Source organism: Boleophthalmus pectinirostris, unplaced genomic scaffold, assembly GCF_026225935.1.
Source record: "Boleophthalmus pectinirostris isolate CB_2022bp ecotype Guang Dong unplaced genomic scaffold, ASM2622593v1 HiC_scaffold_23, whole genome shotgun sequence".
Classification (NCBI taxonomy): Eukaryota; Metazoa; Chordata; class Actinopteri; order Gobiiformes; family Gobiidae; genus Boleophthalmus; species Boleophthalmus pectinirostris.
The window spans coordinates 393,538-416,037 of NW_026571207.1; the positions used below are offsets into that span (position 1 = coordinate 393,538).

The window sequence follows — 22,500 nt, forward strand, 5'->3', positions numbered from 1 at the left end:
GTATTTGCAGTAGTAGTAGTAGTAGTAGTAGTAGTAGTATTTGCAGTAGTAGTAGTAGTAGTAGTAGTAGTAGTAGTATTTGCAGTAGTAGTAGTAGTAGTAGTAGTATTTGCAGTAGTAGTAGTAGTAGTAGTATTTGCAGTAGTAGTAGTAGTTTGCAGTAGTAGTAGTAGTAGTAGTATTTGCAGTAGTAGTAGTAGTAGTATTTGCAGTAGTAGTAGTAGTAGTAGTAGTAGTATTTGCAGTAGTAGTAGTAGTAGTAGTAGTAGTAGTAGTATTTGCAGTAGTAGTAGTAGTAGTAGTAGTAGTAGTAGTAGTATTTGCAGTAGTAGTAGTAGTAGTAGTAGTAGTAGTATTTGCAGTAGTAGTAGTAGTAGTAGTAGTAGTAGTAGTAGTAGTATTTGCAGTAGTAGTAGTAGTAGTAGTAGTAGTAGTAGTTTGTAGTAGTAGTAGTAGTATTTGCAGTAGTAGTAGTAGTAGTAGTAGTAGTAGTAGTAGTAGTATTTGCAGTAGTAGTAGTAGTAGTAGTAGTAGTATTTGCAGTAGTAGTAGTAGTAGTAGTAGTAGTAGTAGTAGTATTTGCAGTAGTAGTAGTATTTGCAGTAGTAGTAGTAGTATTTGCAGTAGTAGCAGTAGTAGTAGTAGTAGTAGTAGTAGTAGTAGTAGTAGTAGTAGTAGTAGTATTTGCAGTAGTAGTAGTAGTAGTAGTAGTATTTGCAGTAGTAGTAGTAGTAGTAGTAGTAGTAGTAGTAGTAGTAGTAGTAGTATTTGCAGTAGTAGTAGTAGTAGTATTTGCAGTAGTAGTAGTAGTAGTAGTAGTAGTAGTAGTATTTGCAGTAGTAGTAGTAGTAGTAGTAGTATTTGCAGTAGTAGTAGTAGTAGTAGTATTTGCGTAGTAGTAGTAGTAGTAGTAGTAGTAGTAGTAGTAGTAGTATTTGCAGTAGTAGTAGTAGTAGTAGTAGTAGTAGTATTTGCAGTAGTAGTAGTAGTAGTAGTATTTGCAGTAGTAGTAGTAGTAGTAGTATTTGCAGTAGTAGTAGTAGTAGTAGTAGTAGTAGTAGTAGTAGTAGTAGTATTTGCAGTAGTAGTAGTAGTAGTAGTATTTGCAGTAGTAGTAGTAGTAGTAGTAGTAGTAGTAGTATTTGCAGTAGTAGTAGTAGTATTTGCAGTAGTAGTAGTAGTAGTAGTAGTAGTATTTGCAGTAGTAGTAGTAGTAGTAGTAGTAGTATTTGCAGTAGTAGTAGTAGTAGTAGTATTTGCAGTAGTAGTAGTAGTAGTAGTAGTAGTAGTAGTAGTAGTAGTAGTAGTATTGCAGTAGTAGTAGTAGTAGTAGTAGTAGTAGTAGTAGTAGTAGTATTTGCAGTAGTAGTAGTAGTAGTAGTAGTAGTAGTAGTATTTGCAGTAGTAGTAGTAGTAGTAGTAGTAGTAGTAGTATTTGCAGTAGTAGTAGTAGTAGTAGTAGTAGTAGTAGTATTTGCAGTAGTAGTAGTAGTAGTAGTATTTGCAGTAGTAGTAGTAGTAGTAGTAGTAGTAGTAGTAGTATTTGCAGTAGTAGTAGTAGTAGTAGTAGTAGTAGTAGTATTTGCAGTAGTAGTAGTAGTAGTATTTGCAGTAGTAGTAGTAGTAGTAGTAGTAGTATTTGCAGTAGTAGTAGTAGTAGTAGTAGTAGTATTTGCAGTAGTAGTAGTAGTAGTAGTAGTAGTATTTGCAGTAGTAGTAGTAGTAGTATTTGCAGTAGTAGTAGTAGTAGTAGTAGTAGTATTGCAGTAGTAGTAGTAGTAGTAGTAGTAGTAGTAGTAGTAGTAGTAGTAGTATTTGCAGTAGTAGTAGTAGTAGTAGTAGTAGTAGTAGTATTTGCAGTAGTAGTAGTAGTAGTAGTAGTAGTAGTATTTGCAGTAGTAGTAGTAGTAGTAGTAGTAGTAGTAGTAGTAGTAGTAGTAGTAGTATTTGCAGTAGTAGTAGTAGTAGTAGTAGTATTTGCAGTAGTAGTAGTAGTATTTGCAGTAGTAGTAGTAGTAGTAGTAGTAGTAGTATTTGCAGTAGTAGTAGTAGTATTTGCAGTAGTAGTAGTAGTAGTAGTAGTAGTAGTAGTATTTGCAGTAGTAGTAGTAGTAGTAGTATTTGCAGTAGTAGTAGTAGTAGTAGTAGTAGTATTTGCAGTAGTAGTAGTAGTAGTAGTAGTATTTGCAGTAGTAGTAGTAGTAGTAGTAGTAGTATTTGCTAGTAGTAGTAGTAGTAGTAGTAGTAGTAGTAGTAGTATTTGCAGTAGTAGTAGTAGTAGTAGTATTTGCAGTAGTAGTAGTAGTATTTGCAGTAGTATTTGCGTAGTAGTAGTAGTAGTAGTAGTATTTGCAGTAGTAGTAGTAGTAGTATTTGCAGTAGTAGTAGTAGTAGTATTTGCAGTAGTAGTAGTAGTAGTAGTAGTAGTAGTAGTAGTATTTGCAGTAGTAGTAGTAGTAGTAGTAGTAGTAGTTTTGCAGTAGTAGTAGTGCAGTAGTAGTAGTAGTAGTAGTATTTGTAGTAGTAGTAGTAGTAGTAGTAGTAGTAGTAGTATTTTGCAGTAGTAGTAGTAGTAGTAGTAGTAGTATTTGCAGTAGTAGTAGTAGTAGTAGTAGTAGTAGTAGTATTTGCAGTAGTAGTAGTAGTAGTAGTAGTAGTATTTGCAGTAGTAGTAGTAGTAGTAGTAGTAGTTTGCAGTAGTAGTAGTAGTAGTAGTATTTGCAGTAGTAGTAGTAGTAGTAGTAGTAGTATTTGCAGTAGTAGTAGTAGTAGTAGTAGTAGTAGTAGTAGTAGTAGTAGTAGTAGTAGTAGTAGTAGTAGTAGTAGTAGTAGTATTTGCTAGTAGTAGTAGTAGTAGTATTTGCAGTAGTAGTAGTAGTAGTAGTAGTAGTAGTAGTAGTAGTAGTAGTAGTAGTAGTAGTAGTAGTAGTAGTAGTATTTGCAGTAGTAGTAGTAGTAGTAGTAGTAGTAGTAGTAGTATTTGCAGTAGTAGTAGTAGTAGTATTTGCAGTAGTAGTAGTAGTAGTAGTAGTAGTATTTGCAGTAGTAGTAGTAGTAGTAGTAGTATTTGCGTAGTAGTAGTAGTAGTAGTAGTATTTGCAGTAGTAGTAGTAGTAGTAGTAGTATTTGCAGTAGTAGTAGTAGTAGTAGTAGTAGTAGTAGTAGTATTTGCAGTAGTAGTAGTAGTAGTATTTGCAGTAGTAGTAGTAGTAGTAGTAGTAGTAGTATTTGCAGTAGTAGTAGTAGTAGTAGTATTTGCAGTAGTAGTAGTAGTAGTAGTAGTATTTGCAGTAGTAGTAGTAGTAGTATTTGCAGTAGTAGTAGTAGTAGTAGTAGTTTTGCAGTAGTAGTAGTAGTAGTAGTAGTATTTGCGTAGTAGTAGTAGTAGTAGTAGTAGTAGTATTTGCAGTAGTAGTAGTAGTAGTAGTATTTGCAGTAGTAGTAGTAGTAGTAGTTTGCAGTAGTAGTAGTAGTATTTGCAGTAGTAGTAGTAGTAGTATTTGCAGTAGTAGTAGTAGTAGTAGTATTGCAGTAGTAGTAGTAGTAGTAGTAGTAGTATTTGCAGTAGTAGTAGTAGTAGTAGTAGTATTTGCAGTAGTAGTAGTAGTAGTAGTAGTAATTTGCAGTAGTAGTAGTATTTGTTGTAGTTGTGTTTGTTGTTGTAGTGTTTGTTGTAGCAGTAGTAGTAGTAGTAGTAGTATTTGCAGTAGTAGTAGTAGTAGTAGTAGTAGTAGTAGTGAGAGTATTTGCAGTAGTAGTAGTAGTATTTGTTGTAGTTGTGTTTGTTGTTGTAGTGTTTGTTGTAGCAGTAGTAGTAGTAGTAGTAGTAGTGCAGTAGTTGCAGTAGTAGTAGTAGTAGTAGTAGTAGTAGTAGTAGTACCTGAGAGCAGGCTCTGGATGGACAGCAGGATGGAGCGCACGTCGTACAGAGCCGACCATTTCTCCTTGAGGATGTCGAGGCAGATCAGGCCCTGCTCGTCCACGTTGGGATGAAAACACGGAGTCACAAACTTCACACGCGGCGCCTGGTACGGATACGACGCCGGGAACTCCAGAGACACACGGAACCTCAGACCGGAGTACACCTGTCACACAGACAGGAGCACACCTGTCACACACACACACTCCAGAGAAACACGGAACCTCAGCCCGGAGTACACCTGTCACACAGACAGGAGCACACCTGTCACACACAGACAGGAGCACACCTGTCACACACACACACTCCAGAGACACACGGAACCTCAGACCGGAGTACACCTGTCACACAGACAGGAGCACACCTGTCACACACACACACTCCAGAGAACACACGGAACCTCAGCCCGGAGTACACCTGTCACACACTGTCACACACTCCAGAGACACACGGAACCTCAGACCGGAGTACACCTGTCACACAGACAGGAGCACACCTGTCACACACACACACACACACTCCAGAGACACACGGAACCTCAGCCCGGAGTACACCTGTCACACAGACAGGAGCACACCTGTCACACACACACACTCCAGAGACACACGGAACCTCAGCCCGGAGACACACCTGACAGACACACCTGTCACACACACACTCCAGAGACACACGGAACCTCAGACCGGAGTACACCTGTCACACAGACAGGAGCACACCTGTCACACACACTCCAGAGACACACGGAACCTCAGACCGGAGTACACCTGTCACACAGACAGGAGCACACCTGTCACACACACACACTCCAGAGAAACACGGAACCTCAGACCGGAGTACACCTGTCACACACAGACAGGAGCACACCTGTCACACACACACACTCCAGAGACACACGGAACCTCAGACCGGAGTACACCTGTCACACAGACAGGAGCACACCTGTCACACACACACACACTCCAGAGACACACGGAACCTCAGACCGGAGTACACCTGTCACACAGACAGGAGCACACCTGTCACACACACTCCAGAGACACACGGAACCTCAGCCCGGAGTACACCTGTCACACAGACAGGAGCACACCTGTCACACAGACAGGAGCACACCTGTCACACACTGTCACACTCCAGAGACACACGGAACCTCACCCGAGAGTACACCTGTCACACAGACAGGAGCACACCTGTCACACACAGACAGGAGCACACCTGTCACACACTCCAGAGACACACGGAACCTCAGCCCGGAGTACACCTGTCACACACAGACAGGAGCACACCTGTCACACACACACACTCCAGAGACACACGGAACCTCAGCCCGGAGTACACCTGTCACACACAGACAGGAGCACACCTGTCACACACAGACAGGAGCACACCTGTCACACACACACACTCCAGAGAAACACGGAACCTCAGCCCGGAGTACACCTGTCACACACAGACCGACCGGAGTACACCTGTCACACACAGACCGACCGGAGTACACCTGTCACACACAGACCGACCGGAGTACACCTGTCACACACAGACCGACCGGAGTACACCTGTCACACACAGACAGGGACAGACAGAACCTCAGACCCGAGTACACCTGTCAGAGACACTGCCAAACCAGGTCTAATCCAGGTCTAATCCAGGTCTAATCCAGGATCTAATCCAGGTCTAATCCAGGTCTAATCCAGGTCTAATCCAGGACTAAACCAGGACTAAACCAGGACTAAACCAGGACTAAACCAGGACTAAACCAGGTCTGTTGTATTGAGAACCTTGGAGCAGAACCTGACACACAGAGACCTGGAGGGACTCGTGCATCGAGTCGGGACAGCGGTGCCCGAGCGTGCACAGGTGTGAGCGGGAATAGAACCTTCAGCCGGAACACAGAACACACAGGTCAGGGGTCAGGGGTCAGGGGTCAGTACCGTGTCCTGAGCGCCGTCGATGGTTCCGATCCATTTGAACAGGTTTTCCGACTCGGGAAAGGCGCTGATTCCTTTGTCTCCGCTCATCTGAAAAAAAAAAAAACAACAAACACAAAAAAACTCTTCATTTTAGAATTAAACCTGAAAGTGAAAGTAAAAAAAAAGAGAGAGAGACTGACCATCAGCGTCATGAGCTCCTGCTGCAGCCTGAAACACAAACCACCGTCACAAACCTGTAGATCAACCCAACAGCGTCGTCGTCATAGTCGTCGTCACACTCACCGTTTGGTGACCGACCCCTTGGCGGCGCTGTGCCCGCCCTCGTTTCCTTTCAGAGCGGCGTTTGACGAGGCGGCGGCCGGATCCATGTTCTGAGACGCCATTTCTGAAAAGCACGGACATCGAAGAGCATTTTGTCTAACGGTGACGGCCTCGTTAAAAGTAAAACAAATAAAAAGCACCGATAATGAAACACAGAAGAGCCGTTTTCTCTCTGCGCGTTAGGGTCTGGTGGGGTCCAAATTTTGATACCGTGAAACCGTCTCAGGATTTTCCCGGGTTTTACAGTGTTACTGTTTTACCAAAACATCAGTGTTTACGTGTCGTTACCTCGAGAAACCACAACCACACGTCAAACACGACTCCACCCGACTCTGCAGCAGGACGAACCGACTCTGTGTTTATCAAGGTAAAGTCGCTCGTATCGACCGAGGCGTCGGGACCAAACGTCCGAGTCTGGGGACAAACGGTGGTTCGAACATGTGTCTCTGCATCAGAAGGAGCGAGACACAAACAGTGGGTCAGTCTGTAACGAACCGAAGCACAAATGTGGATTTAACCAGGATTTGTAGAAGAAATTCCACACTTTCCGTTGCGTTGGGACAAGTGTGAGTCCATGTGCACAGTGGATAAAGCAGCACATATGTTTCTGTGTCCAGTGGGAAAAAGTTTTTCCAGGTGAGAGTCGCTCAATGTGGATGACGAGGCCCCGCCCCCCTCCCCCGTACGCTGTCCTGGTTTTGACAAACACAAATCTGGTCACACTGACCTGTATTCACCTGAGTCATGTCTTTTAATCCAACACAAGTTGAACCACATCAGCGACACAAGAGCTGGAGTTTTATCTTCACTTAGTTTATGTAAATTAGTGATGTGGTTTTAAGTTTTGTTTCTGTGAGATTTGAACAAAACTGAATTAAACACATTATAATGTCAAACAGCTGATGTGGATCTAGAGTCGTTATGTTTATATGTCGTAAAGTTGAATTTATTGATGCAGATTAGTGCAGATAGTAATAATAATGATGATCATTTTAACAGAAAAACATTCATGATTAATCGATAATCAATCGTTAATTCTCCCGACGATCGATTAAGAAAATTTCATCGAATGTCCTTCTCTTCTCTCCTCCTCCCCTGTCTCCTCGCTCTCTTCTTCTCTCCTCTGAGATGAAGGTTCAGACTGACGCTCGCCGTGACCGGAGCCGTCGATGTTTTCATCTAAACATGCAGAAAATGCCGATATTTGTTAATTATCGCTGGGATAACGTGACGTCTGATGTTGGAAAACTGGCTCCACCACGTTTCTACGAAGATCTAGGTGCAGGTTGGCGTTCAGACGAGATGTTTCTACACAACATCACACGGCAGCGTCCGCTTCCTCAATTCAATGTGACAAGACAAAACATTTTTACACCAAATGTTACTGAACCCACTTGTCGTTCCTCTGTTTTTACTCGGATACAAACTTAAACCTGCACAGTCTTGATCCTGATCCACGTTTCTTCTGCTTCATAAACAGTGTTGGAGAGGAACAGATTACAAGTACCGGAGTAATCAGAGTACAAATGATGAGGAACTGGATTCAGTTACAGTTACTGTTTCAGTCAGTGGGAATTGGATTACAGTTACTTTGTTGAAATAAATGGATTATACAGAGGACTAAACCAGGACTAAACCAGGTCTAAAACCAGGTCTAAAACCAGGTCTAAAACCAGGTCTAAAACCAGGTCTAAAACCAGGTCTAAAACCAGAACTAAAACCAGGACTAAACCAGGGACTAAACCAGGTCTAAATCAGAACTAAACCAAGTCTAAACCAGAACTAAACCAACTAAACCAGGACTAAACCAGGTCTAAACCAGGTCTAAACCAGGTCTAAACCAGGTCTAAACAAGAACTAAACAAGAACTAAACCAGGACTAAACCAGGACTAAACCAGGACTAAACCAGGACTAAACCAGGTCTAAACCAGGACTAAACCAGGACTAAACCAGGTCTAAACCAGGACTAAACCAGGACTAAACCAGGTCGGTGTGTCTGTGTTTTGTCTCCGGGTTCTGGCGCTTCTGTCTCGGTCGTCGCGCCTGTGTGTCCCCGGCGCAGCGCTCACCTGTCCCGGTCTGTGTCCTCGGGGTTTCTCGGTGTGTCCTCGGTGTGTCCTCGGGGTTTCTCGGTGTGTCCTCGTGTGTCCTCGGGGTTTCTCGGTGTGTCCTCGGTGTGTCCTCGGGGTTTCTCGGGGTTTTATTTCGTGATTTCTCGTTTTTTTTTTCAGGTTTTTTCGGGTTTTCCGCGGATCGTTGGTCTGAAGCACAAACCGCCGTCGCTCGGTTTAAACTGGCACTTCCGCTCACAGCAGCCAATCACGGCCCGCCTCGTGACGTCTGCCCGCTCTGCACCAATCACAGCCCGTGGTTCAAAAACAGACCGAGCGGCTCAAATTTCAATTTAATTTAGTTAATTATTTTATTTATTTTAATTAATTTATCCCTTCCGGACATGTTTGATTTATTTTAGTGTAGTTTTGAGAGAGAAATCGGGGCGTTCCCAACAAAACACCAGCCATTATTTATTTTATTTTATTTTATTTTCATTTGTTTGGTTTGGTTTCGTTTGGTTTTATTTTGTTTTATTTTATTTTGTTTTATTTTGTTTTATTTTATTGTATTTTATTTTGTTTATTTATTTATGAAATAATTAAATAGTTTTACAGTAATTTTCATACACGCACAAAAAAAACAAAACAAAAACGTACAAAGTAATAATAATAATAATAATAATAATAATAATAATAATAATAATAATAATAATAATAAACTGTTCTTATGATTTTTACAGAAGCAGAATCTTGTGCGGCGTGCGGGACCGTTCCTCGTGTCCATGTTTTCTGTCCGGACTCATTTGGCGCTCGCTCCGGGCTGTGACGCGTTGTTTTATTTAATTTTTTTTTAAACTCTCTCGTTTCTCTCCGGATATTCACCCGAGACTCACCTGAGCGCGAGGATGGGCACTAAACACGTGACCTGCAGGTGAGCCCGCCGCGGGGTTCGGGGTTCAGGGTTCGATTCCGAGAAGAGTTTAGCCGCGAGCTCCAATGTTTTTAGCATTTTAGCATTAGCTCCGTGGCACGAGCGCAGACAGAAGGACACAAGACACCTCCTCGTCTCCTTGTCTCCTCCTCTCCTCTCTCCTCGTCTCCTTCTCTCCTCGTCTCCTTCTCTCCCTCTCTCCTCTCTCCTCGTCTCCTTCTCTTCTCTCTCCTTGTCTCCTTCTCTCCTCTCTCCTACCTCCTCATCTCCTTCTTCTCTCCTCGTCTCTCCTCTCTCTCTCTCTCTCTCTCTCTCCTCTCTCTCTCTCTCTCTCCTCTCTCTTCTCTCTCTCTTCTCTCCTCTCTCTCTCTCTCCTCTCTCTCCCTCTCCTCTCTCTCTCCTTCTCTCCTCTTCTCTCCTCTCTCCTCTCTCCTTCTCTCCTTCTCTCCTTCTCTCTCTCTCTCTCTCTCCTCTCCTTCTCTCCCCTCTCCTCTCTCTCTCCTCTCTCTCCTCTCTCTCCTCTCTCTCTCTCCCTCTTCTCTCCTCTCTCCTTCTCTCCCCTCTCCTTCTCTCCTTCTCTTCTCTCTCCTTCTCTCTTCTCTCCTTCTCTCCCCTCTCCTTCTCTCTCCTTCTCTCCCCTCTCTCCCTCTCCTCTCTCCTTCTCTCCTTCTCTCTTCTCTCCTCTCTCCTTCTCTCCTCTCTCCTTCTCTCTTCTCTCTCTTTCTCTCCTCGTCTCCTTATCTCATCTTTTTCTGTCCTCTCTCCTTCTCTCCTTCTCCCCTTCTCCTCTCTCCTTTCCTTCTCTCCTCTCCCTCTCTCCTCTCCTCTCTCCTCTTCTCACTCTTTCTTCTCTCTGTTTCTTCTCTCTGTTTCTCACTCTTTCTTTCTTTCTTCTGTTGTTTTTCAGGTACTTTCTTCACGGCGTGTGCAGGGAGGGCAGTAACTGTCATTTTTCTCATGATGTTCAGAACAGTTCTCCGTCTCTGGTTTGTCGTTATTACCAGCGAGGAGCGTGTGCCTACGGAGACCGCTGCAGGTGAGAGCCCCCCCCCCCCCCCCCCCCCGCTGCAGGTGAGAGCCCCCCCCCCCCCCCCCGCTGCAGGTGAGAGCCCCCCCCCCCGCTGCAGGTGAGAGCCCCCCCCCCCCCCCCCCCCCCCGCTGCAGGTGAGAGCCCCTGGTTTAGTCCTAGTTTAGACCTGGTTTAGCCTGGTTTAGACCTGGTTTAGTCCTGGTTTAGTCCTGGTTGGTTTAGTCCTGGTTTAGTCCTGGTTTAGACCTGGTTTAGTCCTGGTTTAGTCCTGGTTTAGTCCTGGTTTAGTCCTGGTTTAGACCTGGTTTAGTCCTGGTTTAGACCTGGTTTAGTCCTGGTTTAGTCCTGGTTTAGACCTGGTTTAGTCCTGGTTTAGTCCCCATCTCCTGGACACAGCAGGTCCCTCGCAGCTAATGCACCAGCCTCATTTATTCTGCACCTGTCGCTGTCTCACCTGTCGTTCTCTCACCTGTCGCTCTCTCACCTGTCGCTGATTCAGGTATGACCATGTCAAAGCCACGCCCAGAGGGGGAGGAGCCAGTGCCCAGACCGCCACAGGGGGCGGGGCCTCAGGTAACCCTCTGTCCTCAGACGCCTCCCCGTGTGTGTCAGGTCCCCTCTGTGTGTGTGTCAGGTGTCCTCCCTGTGTGTGTCAGGTCCCCTCTGTGTGTGTGTCAGGTGTCCTCCCTGTGTGTGTCAGGTCCCCTCTGTGTGTGTGTCAGGTCCCCTCTGTGTGTGTGTCAGGTGTCCTCCCCGTGTGTGTCAGGTCCCCTCTGTGTGTGTGTCAGGTGCTCTTTGTGTGTGTGTGTCAGGTGTCCTCCCTGTGTGTGTCAGGTCCCCTCTGTGTGTGTGTCAGGTGCCTCCCCGTGTGTGTGTCAGGTGCCCTCCCCGTGTGTGTCAGGTGCCCTCCCCGTGTGTGTCAGGTGTCCTCCCCGTGTGTGTCAGGTGCCCTCCCCGTGTGTGTCAGGTGTCCTCCCCGTGTGTGTCAGGTCCTCTGTGTGTGTGTCAGGTGTCCTCTGTGTGTGTGTGTCAGATGCCCTCTGTGTGTGTGTGTGTGTGTGTGTCAGGTCCCCTCTGTTTGTGTGTGTGTGTCAGGTCCTCTGTGTGTGTGTGTGTGTGTGTGTCAGGTCCTCTGTGTGTGTGTGTGTGTGTGTCAGGTCCCCTGTGTGTGTGTGTCAGGTCCTCTGTGTGTGTGTGTCAGGTCCTCTGTGTGTGTGTGTGTGTGTGTGTGTGTCAGGTGCCCTCTGTGTGTGTGTGTGTGTCAGGTCCTCTGTGTGTTTGTGTGTGTGTGTGTGTGTGTCAGGTCCTCTGTGTGTGTTGTGTGTGTGTGTGTGTCAGGTCCTCTGTGTGTGTGTGTGTCAGGTCCTCTGTGTGTGTGTGTCAGGTCCTGTGTGTGTGTTAGGTCCTCTGTGTGTGTGTGTGTCAGGTCCTCTGTGTGTGTGTGTGTGTGTGTGTGTCAGGTCCTCTGTGTGTGTGTCTGGGTGTTTAACCTTTGACCTGTGTGCTTCAGGTCAGAGGAGTGTTTTGTCCGTCGGCTCGTCGGCGCCTCCTGCCGTGTTTTACCCCCCACAGTCGTACGTGGAGGCAACAAGGACCGGACTGCACCCCCCAGGTCTCACCTGACGCACCCTGTCACACCTGACGCACCCTGTCACACACCTGACGCACCTGACACACACAGAGAGCACCTGACACACACAGAGAGCACCTGACACACACAGAGGGCACCTGACACACACAGAGGGCACCTGACACACACAGAGGGCACCTGACACACACAGAGGGCACCTGACACACACAGAGGGCACCTGACACACACAGAGGCCTGACACACACAGAGACACCTGACACACACAGAGGACCTGACACCTGACACACACCGAGGGCACCTGACACACACCGAGAGCACCTGACACACACCGAGGGCACCTGACACACACAGAGGGCACCTGACACACACAGAGGACACCTGACACACACCGAGAGCACCTGACACACACAGAGGGCACCTGACACACACACAGAGGGCACCTGACACACACAGAGGGCACCTAACACACACACAGAGGGCACCTGACACACACCGAGAGCACCTGACACACACAGAGGGCACCTGACACACACAGAGGACACCTGACACACACCGAGAGCACCTGACACACACCGAGGGCACCTGACACACACAGAGGGCACCTGACACACACACGAGGGCACCTGACACACACCGAGAGCACCTGACACACACAGAGGGCACCTGACACACACAGAGGACACCTGACACACACCGAGGCACCTGACACACACAGAGGGCACCTGACACACACACAGAGGGCACCTGCACTGACACACACAGAGGGCACCTGACACACACAGAGGGCACCTGACACACACAGAGGGCACCTGACACACACAGAGGGCACCTGACACACACAGAGGGCACCTGACACACACAGGAGGACACCTGACACACACCGAGAGCACCTGACACACAGGAGCAGGGCACCTGACACACAGGAGCAGGGCACCTGACACACAGGAGCAGGGCACCTGACACACTGGGAGGGCATCTGACTCTTTCTGTTGCAGTGGCTCCAGACTCCGCCCCCTTGTGTCCTTATTTGTTGACGGGGGAGTGTCGCTATGGTGACGAGTGTGTGTATCTCCACGGCGACCGCTGTGAGGTGTGTGGCCTCCACCTGCTGCACCCGACGGACGCCGCGCAACGCCGCGAGCACGAGAAGGTACTACTGAGAGTACTACTGAGAGTACTGCTGAGAGTACTGCTGAGAGTACTGCTAAGAGTACTGCTAAGAGTACTACTGAGAGTACTGCTGAGAGTACTACTGAGAGTACTGCTGAGAGTACTGCTGAGAGTACTGCTGAGAGTACTACTGAGAGTACTGCTAAGAGTACTACTGAGAGTACTGCTGAGAGTACTGCTGAGAGTACTGCTGAGAGTACTGCTGAGAGTACTGCTGAGAGTACTGCTGAGAGTACTGCTGAGAGTACTACTGAGAGTACTGCTGAGAGTACTGCTGAGAGTACTGCTGAGAGTACTGCTGAGAGTACTGCTGAGAGTACTACTGAGAGTACTGCTGAGAGTACTGCTGAGAGTACTACTGAGAGTACTTCTGAGAGTACTGCTGAGAGTACCGCTGAGAGTACCGCTGAGAGTACCACTGAGAGTACCGCTGAGAGTACTACTGAGCGTACTGCTAAGAGTACTACTGAGAGTATTGCTAAGAGTACTACTGAGAGTACTACAATTACTACTATGAGTACTACTACGGGTCCTACTAAGAGTACTACTACTACTACCAGTGCTTCTGTTCTGATTGGTCCTGGTGTGTTCTTTGCTCTGATTGGTTGTTCTGTTGTAGTTGTGTCTGTTGGAGTTTGAGGCCGACATGGAGAACGCCTTCAACGCCCAGATGAGCCAAGACAAGGTCTGAACCAGGAACCAGGACTAAACCAGGACTAAACCAGGACTAAACCAGGACTAAACCAGGACTAAACCAGGACTAAACCAGGACTGAACCAGGACTAAACCAGGTCTATAGCTCCTCTCCTCTGATTAATCGTCTCCTCTGTCTCCTCTCCTCTGATCGGTCGTCTCCTCTGCGTCCTCTCCTCTGATTGGTTGTCTCCTCTGCGTCCTCTCCTCTGATTGGTCGTCTCCTCCGTGTCCTCTCCTCTGATTGGTCGTCTCCTCCGCGTCCTCTCCTCTGATTGGTCGTCTCCTCTGTGTCCTCTCCTCTGATTGGTCATCTCCTCTGCGTCCTCTCCTCTGATTGGTCGTCTCCTCTGCGTCCTCTCCTCTGATTGGTCGTCTCCTCAGGTGTGCTCGATCTGTATGGAGGTGGTGGTGCAGAAGCTCGGCCAATCAGAGCGCCGGTTTGGGATCCTGTCGTCGTGTGACCACGTGTTCTGCCTCAGCTGCATCAGGAAGTGGAGACACGCCCCCTTCGCCAACGACGTCGTCAAGTGAGTCACGACACGCCCCCCTTCGCCAACGACACGCCCCCCTCGCCAACGACACGCCCCTTCGCCAACGACACGCCCCCTCGCCAACGACACTCCCCCCCCTCGCCAACGACACTCCTCCCCCCTCGCCAACGACACTCCTCCCCCTTCGCCAACGACACTCCTCCCCCCTCGCCAACGACACTCCTCCCCCTTCGCCAACGACACTCCTCCCCCCTCGCCAACGACACTCCTCCCCCCTCGCCAACGACACGCCCCCCCCTCGCCAACGACACTCCTCCCCCTTCGCCAACGACACTCCTCCCCCTCGCCAACGACACTCCTCCCCTCGCCAACGACACTCCTCCCCCTCGCCAACGACACTCCTCCCCCCTCGCCAACGACACTCCTCCCCTTCGCCAACGACACTCCTCCCCCTTCGCCAACGACACTCCTCCCCCTCGCCAACGACACTCCTCCCCCTCGCCAACGACACTCCCCCCTCGCCAACGACACTCCTCCCCCTCGCCAACGACACTCCTCCCCCTTCGCCAACGACACTCCTCCCCCTCGCCAACGACACTCCTCCTGACCTCCCCTCGCCAAGGACACTCCTCCCCCCGCCAACGACACTCCTCCCCCTCGCCAACGACACTCCTCCCCCTCGCCAACGACACTCCTCCCCCTCGCCAACGACACTCCTCCCCCTCGCCAATGACACTCGACACCCCCTCGCCAACACTCCCCCTCGCCAACGACACTCCTCCCCCTCGCCAACGACACTCCTCCCCCTCGCCAACGACACTCCTCCCCCTCGCCAACGACACTCCTCCCCCTTCGCCAACGACACTCCTCCCCCCTCGCCAACGACACCCCCCTCGCCAACGACACTCCTCCCCCTCGCCAACGACACTCCCCCCTCGCCAACGACACTCCTCCCCCTCGCCAACGACACTCCTCCCCCTTCGCCAACGACACTCCTCCCCCTTCGCCAACGACACTCCTCCCCCTCGCCAATGACACTCCCCCCCTCGCCAACGACACTCCTCCCCCTCGCCAACGACACTCCTCCCCCTCGCCAACGACACTCCCCCTCGCCAACGACACTCCTCCCCCTCGCCAATGACACTCCGACACGCCCCTTCGCCAACGACATGCCCCCTCGCCAACGACACTCCTCCCCCCTCACCAACGACACTCCTCCCCCTCGCCAATGACACTCCCCCCCTCTGATTGACTCTCCTGCTCTGCTTTGGCCTCTCCTCTGATTGGCCCTCCTGCTCTGTCCTCTCCTCTGATTGACTCTCCTGCTCTGCTCTGGCCTCTCCTCTGATTGGCCCTCCTGCTCTGTCCTCTCCTCTGATTGGCTCTCTCGTTGCAGGGCGTGTCCGGAGTGTCGGGTTCCGTCAGAGCTTGTGGTTCCGTCCGTTCACTGGGTGCAGGACCCGGCGCAGAAGGACCAGCTGGTGGCGCTGTTCAAGAACGCAGTGAGGTACGAAGTGTAACGTGAAGAAGAACACCGTCCTGCCGTCCCGTACGCCGCGCGGACCGTGTCCCGTACGCCGCGCGGACCGTCCCGTACGCCGCGCGGACCGTCCCGCCGTCCCGTACGTCGCGCGGACCGTCTCCCGCCGTCCCGTACGCCGCGCGGACCGTGTCCCGCCGTCCCGTACGTCGCGCGGACCGTCTCCCGCCGTCCCTTACTGTAAAAGTAAAAGTGTACGTTTCCTGTCTTCTTCACAGTAAAAGCGTGCGTTTCCTGTCTTCTTCACAGTAAAAGCGTGCGTTTCCTGTCTCCTTCACAGTAAAAGCGTGCGTTTCCTGTCTCCATCACAGTAAAAGCGTGCGTTTCCTGTCTCCTTCACAGTTAAAGCGTGCGTTTCCTGTCTCCTTCACAGTTAAAGCGTGCGTTTCCTGTCTCCTTCACAGTAAAAGCGGGTTTCCTGTCTCCTTCACAGTTAAAGCGTGTTTCCTGTCTCCTTCACAGTAAAAGTGTGCGTTTCCTGTCTCCTTCACAGTAAAAGCGTGCGTTTCCTGTCTCCTTCACAGTTAAAGCGTGCGTTTCCTGTCTCCTTCACAGTAAAAGCGTGCGTTTTCTGTCTCCTTCACAGTAAAAGCGTGCGTTTCCTGTTTCCTGTCTCCTTCACAGTAAAAGCGTGCGTTTTCTGTCTCCTTCACAGTAAAAGCGTGCGTTTCCTGTCTCCTTCACAGTAAAAGCGTGCGTTTCCTGTCTCCTTCACAGTTAAAAGCGTGCGTTTCCTGTCTCCTTCACAGTTAAAGCGTGCGTTTCCTGTCTCCTTCACAGTAAAAGCGTGCGTTTCCTGTCTCCTTCACAGTTAAAGCGTGCGTTTCCTGTCTCCTTCACAGTAAAAGCGTGTTTCCTGTCTCCTTCACAGTAAAAAGCCGTGTAAGTTCTTCCTGGAGGGTCGGGGGACGTGTCCGTTTGGAGACCGATGTTTGTATCTACACCAAGACCCGTTTGGACGAAGACCAGGACCAGAGCGAGTCCGGAAACAGCTGGGACCAGAGGGGACCGTCAGGGTGAGACCTGGTTTAGTTCTGGTTTAGTCCTGGTTCAGTTCTGGTTTAGTCCTTGTTTAGACCTGGTTTAGTCCTGGTTTAGACCTGGTTTAGACCTGGTTTAGTCCTGGTTTAGACCTGGTTTAGTCCTGGTTTAGACCTGGTTTAGGCCTGGTTTAGTTCTGTTTTAGACCTGGTTTAGACCTGGTTTAGTCCTGGTCTAGTCCTGGTTCAGTCCTTGGTTTTTGTCTCTTTCAGTTCATGAATAACGTTCGTCTTTGGGACTTTATCGAGGAGAGAGAGACTCGCACGGCCCCGCCCACTGATGACATCACCCCTCAACCCGACGACATCATCACGGCCCCACGTCATGACATCGCGGCGGCGGCGGCGACAGCGGAGGAGGAGGAGGAGGAGCTGAGCCGGAGTGTGCAGCAGCTCTCCACCACAGACACATAATAAAAGAAGAAAAACAAAACGACAAACGCAAAATCAGACTGTTCAGAGGTCAGAGGGTCAGAGGTCAGGGGGTCAGAGGGTCAGAGGTCAGAGGTCAGGGGGTCAGAAGTCATATCATCTGTGATCATGTGACCAGGAAACATGGAAATATGAAATACTTTGTCTGACTTTATGACACTAATAAAATCTAAAAGTGTTTGAGACGAGTGTGACGCAGTGTGACGAGTGTGTGTGACGCAGACGAGTGTGACGACGAGTGTGTGTGTGTGTGACGCAGTGTGACGAGTGTGACGCGAGTGTGTGTGACACAGACGAGTGTGACGCAGACGAGTGTGTGTGACGACGAGTGTGACGAGTGTGACGAGTGTGTGTGTGTGACGCAGACGAGTGTGACGCGAGTGTGTGTGACACAGACGAGTGTGACGCAGACGAGTGTGACGTGAGTGAGTGTGACGCGAGTGTGTGTGACGGAGGCGAGTGTGACGCGAGTGTGTGATGGAGGCGAGTGTGACGCGAGTGTGTGTGACGCGGACGAGTGTGATGTGAGTGTGTGTGACGCGAGCGAGTGTGACGCGGATGAGTGTGACGCGAGTGTGTGTGACGGAGGCGAGTGTCACGCGAGTGTGTGTGACGCGGACGAGTGTGACGCGAGTGTGTGTGACGCAGACGAGTGTGACGCGAGTGTGTGTGTGACACAGACGAGTGTGTGACGCAGACGAGTGTGACGCAGACGAGTGTGACGCGAGTGTGTGTGTGACGCGGACGAGTGTGACGCGAGTGTGTGTGACGCAGACGAGTGTGTGTGACGAGTGTGTGTGACGGAGGCGAGTGTGACGCGAGTGTGTGTGACGACGAGTGTGACGAGTGTGACGGAGACGAGTGTGTGACGCGAGTGTGTGTGACGGAGACGAGTGTGACGCAGACGAGTGTGACGCGAGTGTGTGTGACGGAGACGAGTGTGTGTGACGGAGACGAGTGTGACGCGAGTGTGTGTGACGGAGACGAGTGTGACGCAGACGAGTGTGACGGAGACGAGTGTGTGTGACGCAGACGAGTGTGACGCAGACGAGTGTGACGCAGACGAGTGTGACGGAGACGAGTGTGAAGCACATGAGTGTGACGGAGACGAGTGTGACGCAGACGAGTGTGACGCACATGAGTGTGACGGAGACGAGTGTGACGCGAGTGTGTGTGACGGAGACAAGTGTGACGCAGACGAGTGTGACGGAGACGAGTGTGACGCAGACGAGTGTGACGCAGACGAGTGTGACGGAGACGAGTGTGACGCAGACGAGTGTGACGCGAGTGTGTGTGACGGAGACGAGTGTGACGCAGACGAGTGTGATGAGACGAGTGTGACGCACATGAGTGTGACGGAGACGAGTGTGACGCAGACGAGTGTGACGCAGACGAGTGTGACGGAGACGAGTGTGAGCACGATGAGTGTGACGAGACGAGTGTGACGCAGACGAGTGTGACGCACATGAGTGTGACGGAGACGAGTGTGACGCGAGTGTGTGTGACGGAGACAAGTGTGACGCAGACGAGTGTGACGGAGACGAGTGTGACGCAGACGAGTGTGACGCAGACGAGTGTGACGCAGACGAGTGTGACGGAGACGAGTGTGACGCAGACGAGTGTGACGCGAGTGTGTGTGACGGAGACGAGTGTGACGCAGACGAGTGTGACGGAGACGAGTGTGACGCACATGAGTGTGACGGAGACAAGTGTGACGCAGACGAGTGTGACGCAGACGAGTGTGACGGAGACGAGTGTGACGCAGACGAGTGTGACGGAGACGAGTGTGACGGAGACGAGTGTGACGCAGATGAGTGTGACGGAGACGAGTGTGACGCGAGTGTGTGTGACGGAGACGAGTGTGACGCAGACGAGTGTGACGCAGACGAGTGTGACGCGAGTGTGACGCGAGTGTGTGTGACTCTTTGGTTTGATCGTCGCTATCATTATTATTATTATTATTATCATTATTATTACTATTATTATTATTATTCTTATTATCATCATTATTATCATAATAAAAGATTGAAGTGTGTTTTGAGCTGCGCCTTCATCACAAACTAAACTCTTATTTTAAACACATATTCTTCATACGTTTTCATATTAACACATTTAATATTTATTCTTAAACATATTTATTTGTGTTTTTATATTTTTATAAATTTTTGGAAGCAATCGATGTTTTGGTTCTGAGGCCGGAGGTCAGATCCCGAACCCGGAAGTGCGCTCTGTGACGCTTCCGGGCGCGTGTGCTGCGTGTTTGTTTTTTTTCGGCGCCTGCGGTTCGTCCAGGATCAGAACCAAGACCAGGACCAAGACCAGGACCAAGACCAGAACCAGGACCAGAACTGAGCCCGGACTCGAGGCGGAGATGGTAAGAGGCTAAAGGCTAACGGCTAAAGGCTAACTATTCCAAATGAACGGGCGCGATGCTAACAGCGGAGCTAACGGGAGCTAACTGTTAAAAAAAAGAATCCAGAGAAATATTTAGACAAGAAATTAAAGTGACTGAGCCTCAAATCATGAATCAAATTAAAGTTACACATCACCTTGATCAGAACCTGCTTTGGGTTTTATCTCCAAAAGATGATTTATGAAGAAATGTGGAAGGAAAACGAAATGTTTTGGAGGAGCTCATGAAGTTTTTTTATTATTTATTTTTTCTATTTAATTTTATTTATTTATTATATATATATATATTTTTTTTAAGGAGCTCATTAATTAAATTTGTATTTTTTATTTATATATTTTTTTTGTTGGTTTATTTTGTTTTTTTAGTTTTTTTAGGAGCTCATGAAGTTTGTGCTGAAGTTGTGAAGCTCCTGCACATGATTTTGTTTTTCCTTCAGAAACTTCACAGTCCGAACATTTAGTCTTGAAGAAAACGCCAGAACAGTTTTGAGGCGACGTTTTTGGTCCTTTATAAAAGATGGAACAGGAAACATTTATTTGGTTCTGTTCTCGTTTAGGCCACAGGGACATTTTCAAGAGTCTCCAACAGAACTCAAATATTCAGTCATTTGCATACATTTTTTAGCTAAATATTTTGGACAGAGATGGAACTAAAAGGAAGGGAGAGAATCTAAAAAAATAAAATAAAATCAGACGACTCGCTGTTTAAATGTTGAAAAGTGAAATAAAGTTTGAATACACAATAACTGTTTTTCTCTTCTTTATTTCAGGCTCGTAACGCGGAGAAGGCCATGTGAGTGTCTACACCCGCACACATATATATACACACGCACACACACACACACACACACATATATATATATATATATATATATATATACACACACACACATACACATATATATATATACATACACATATATATATATACCCACACACATACACATATATATATATATATACACACACACACACATATACACGTGCATATAAACACACACTTACACACAAATACATATGGCGACGACTGTAAAAGTGTAAAGTCTGTTGTTTTGGCGACCACTGTAAAAGTGTAAAGTCTGTTGTTTTGGCGACCACTGTAAAAGTGTAAAGTCTGTTGTTTTGGGACCACTGTAAAAGTGTAAAGTCTGTTGTTTTGGCGACCACTGTAAAAGTGTAAAGTCTGTTGTTTTGGCGACCACTGTAAAAGTGTAAAGTCTGTTGTTTTGGCGACTGTAAAAGTGTAAAGTCTGTTGTTTTGGGGACTGTAAAAGTGTAAAGTCTGTTGTTTTGGGGACTGTGAAAGTTAAACGGTGTGTGTTGCAGGACGGCTCTGGCCCGGTTCCGTCAGGCGCAGCTGGAGGAGGGAAAAGTCAAGGTCTGAACCATTTAAATATTTTATCTAAATATAAAGGTGTTTTCATTAAAGAGGAGGTATTCTTTATATCATTTTCAAAACCATAAAAGGAACATGGTGATCTGAATATGTGACGTGTTACAGGTAATGATAATTATATTAGTAATAAATTCTATATTATATTAGTATTAAATACTATACTGTATTATATTATAGTAATAAACACTGTATTCTATTCTATTATTTTATATGAATAAATACAGTATTATATTGTAGTACTAAATCCTGTATGATGTTATAAAATCAGTGATGACACTTTGACGTCTTGTGTTGCAGGAGCGGCGTCCGTATCTGGCGTCTGAATGTGACGAGCTCCCCAAAGCCGAGAAGTGGAGACGACAGGTGACCCCCGACCCCCTGTCACTAACCCCGACCCCCTGTCACTAACCTATGTGCAGTACTTTTACTTTGAGACGTTTGTGTTTTTCAGATCATCAGTGAAGTCTCAAAGAAAGTCGCTCAAATCCAAAACGGTCAGTATTTCCTGTTCCTCGTCCTCCTGACTCTTTCACAGTAAAAGCCCCTGACTCTTTCACAGTAAAAGCCCCTGACTCTTTCACAGTAAAAGCCCCTGACTCTTTCACAGTAAAAGCCTGTGACTGATGTATGTGTTATATTTTCAGCCGGTGTGTGTTTGTATGTTTATATATTTGTACTTTTGATATATTTGTACTTTGATATATTTGTACTTTGATATATTTGTACTTTGATATATTTGTACTTTGATATATTTCCAGCGGGTTTGGGCGAGTTCCGGATCCGAGATCTAAACGATGAAATCAACAAACTCCTGCGAGAAAAACGCCACTGGGAAATACGAATCAAAGAACTGGGAGGACCGGACTACAGGGTACTACTATTACTATTACTATTACTACTACTACTACTACTACTACTATTACTACTACTGCTACTACTATTACTACTACTACTATTACTATTACTACTACTGCTACTACTATTACTACTACTACTACTACTATTACTACTACTGCTACTACTATTACTACTACTACTATTACTATTACTACTACTGCTACTACTATTACTACTACTACTACTATTACTACTACTGCTACTACTACTACTACTATTACTATTACTACTACTGCTACTACTATTACTACTACTACTACTACTATTACTACTACTGCTACTACTATTACTACTACTGCTACTACTATTACTATTACTACTACATAACAAACTTAAAATCTAATACAGGATCCCTGCATGTCACGAACGAATTTGAAAAGGCCAATGAATTAAATGCCTTTTATAATAGGTTTGAATGTTCACCAGGTCATTTCGAGCTGAATCTTGAACACAGCCACAGGCTTCTGGTTGATCCCGAGGTGGTCACCACTATTTTTAAAAGACTTGACACCAAAAAGGCCAGCGGGCCAGATGGGATCTCAGCTTTCCTGCTAAAGACTTTTGCTGATGAACTGAGCCAAGCATGGTGTCCCTTATTTCAAATTTCAGTAGATACAGGGGATATACCTTTGCTCTGGAAAAAGTCTATTA

At 47.6% G+C, this 22,500-nt stretch overlaps 3 protein-coding genes across 11 annotated transcripts in view; 2 read left to right on the top strand and 1 right to left on the bottom strand.

The window, feature by feature from the left end:
* Positions 1 to 8,484, bottom strand: part of ube2c (ubiquitin-conjugating enzyme E2C) — a 16,634-nt gene extending 8,150 nt beyond the window's left edge. The window contains exons 1-6 of one of the 9 annotated variants that reach the window (XM_055158893.1): positions 8,340 to 8,484; positions 8,239 to 8,297; positions 6,130 to 6,232; positions 6,027 to 6,054; positions 5,848 to 5,934; positions 3,881 to 4,085 (exon numbers count right to left, since the gene is read on the bottom strand). In XM_055158893.1, the coding sequence (XP_055014868.1) occupies positions 3,881 to 4,085; positions 5,848 to 5,934; positions 6,027 to 6,054; positions 6,130 to 6,230 (421 nt within the window). In that variant the 5' untranslated portion in view covers positions 6,231 to 6,232; positions 8,239 to 8,297; positions 8,340 to 8,484. Of the gene's footprint in view, positions 1 to 3,880; positions 4,086 to 4,143; positions 4,161 to 5,160; positions 5,178 to 5,339; positions 5,357 to 5,847; positions 5,935 to 6,026; positions 6,055 to 6,129; positions 6,233 to 8,238 lie in introns of all 9 variants that reach the window. The other 8 variants (XM_055158886.1, XM_055158885.1, XM_055158887.1 and 5 more) reach the window with 8 other exon arrangements.
* A 536-nt stretch (positions 8,485 to 9,020) lies between these two features.
* Positions 9,021 to 17,361, top strand: mkrn2 (makorin, ring finger protein, 2). The gene is made up of 10 exons (XM_055159292.1): positions 9,021 to 9,154; positions 10,062 to 10,190; positions 10,684 to 10,757; positions 11,695 to 11,796; positions 12,771 to 12,925; positions 13,565 to 13,630; positions 14,023 to 14,168; positions 15,529 to 15,639; positions 16,544 to 16,688; positions 16,926 to 17,361. Exons 1-10 carry the CDS (start codon positions 9,129 to 9,131, stop codon positions 17,124 to 17,126), a joined length of 1,155 nt encoding a protein of 384 aa, XP_055015267.1. The 5' UTR covers positions 9,021 to 9,128; the 3' UTR covers positions 17,127 to 17,361.
* Positions 17,362 to 19,352: 1,991 nt separating this feature from the next.
* isy1 (ISY1 splicing factor homolog) overlaps positions 19,353 to 22,500 on the top strand; it is a 19,295-nt gene continuing 16,147 nt past the window's right edge. Inside the window, exons 1-6 of the mRNA XM_055159641.1 lie at positions 19,353 to 19,518; positions 20,327 to 20,349; positions 20,883 to 20,934; positions 21,250 to 21,315; positions 21,404 to 21,446; positions 21,711 to 21,823. Of these exons, the coding sequence (XP_055015616.1) occupies positions 19,516 to 19,518; positions 20,327 to 20,349; positions 20,883 to 20,934; positions 21,250 to 21,315; positions 21,404 to 21,446; positions 21,711 to 21,823 (300 nt within the window). The 5' untranslated portion in view covers positions 19,353 to 19,515. The remainder of the gene's footprint in view (positions 19,519 to 20,326; positions 20,350 to 20,882; positions 20,935 to 21,249; positions 21,316 to 21,403; positions 21,447 to 21,710; positions 21,824 to 22,500) is intronic.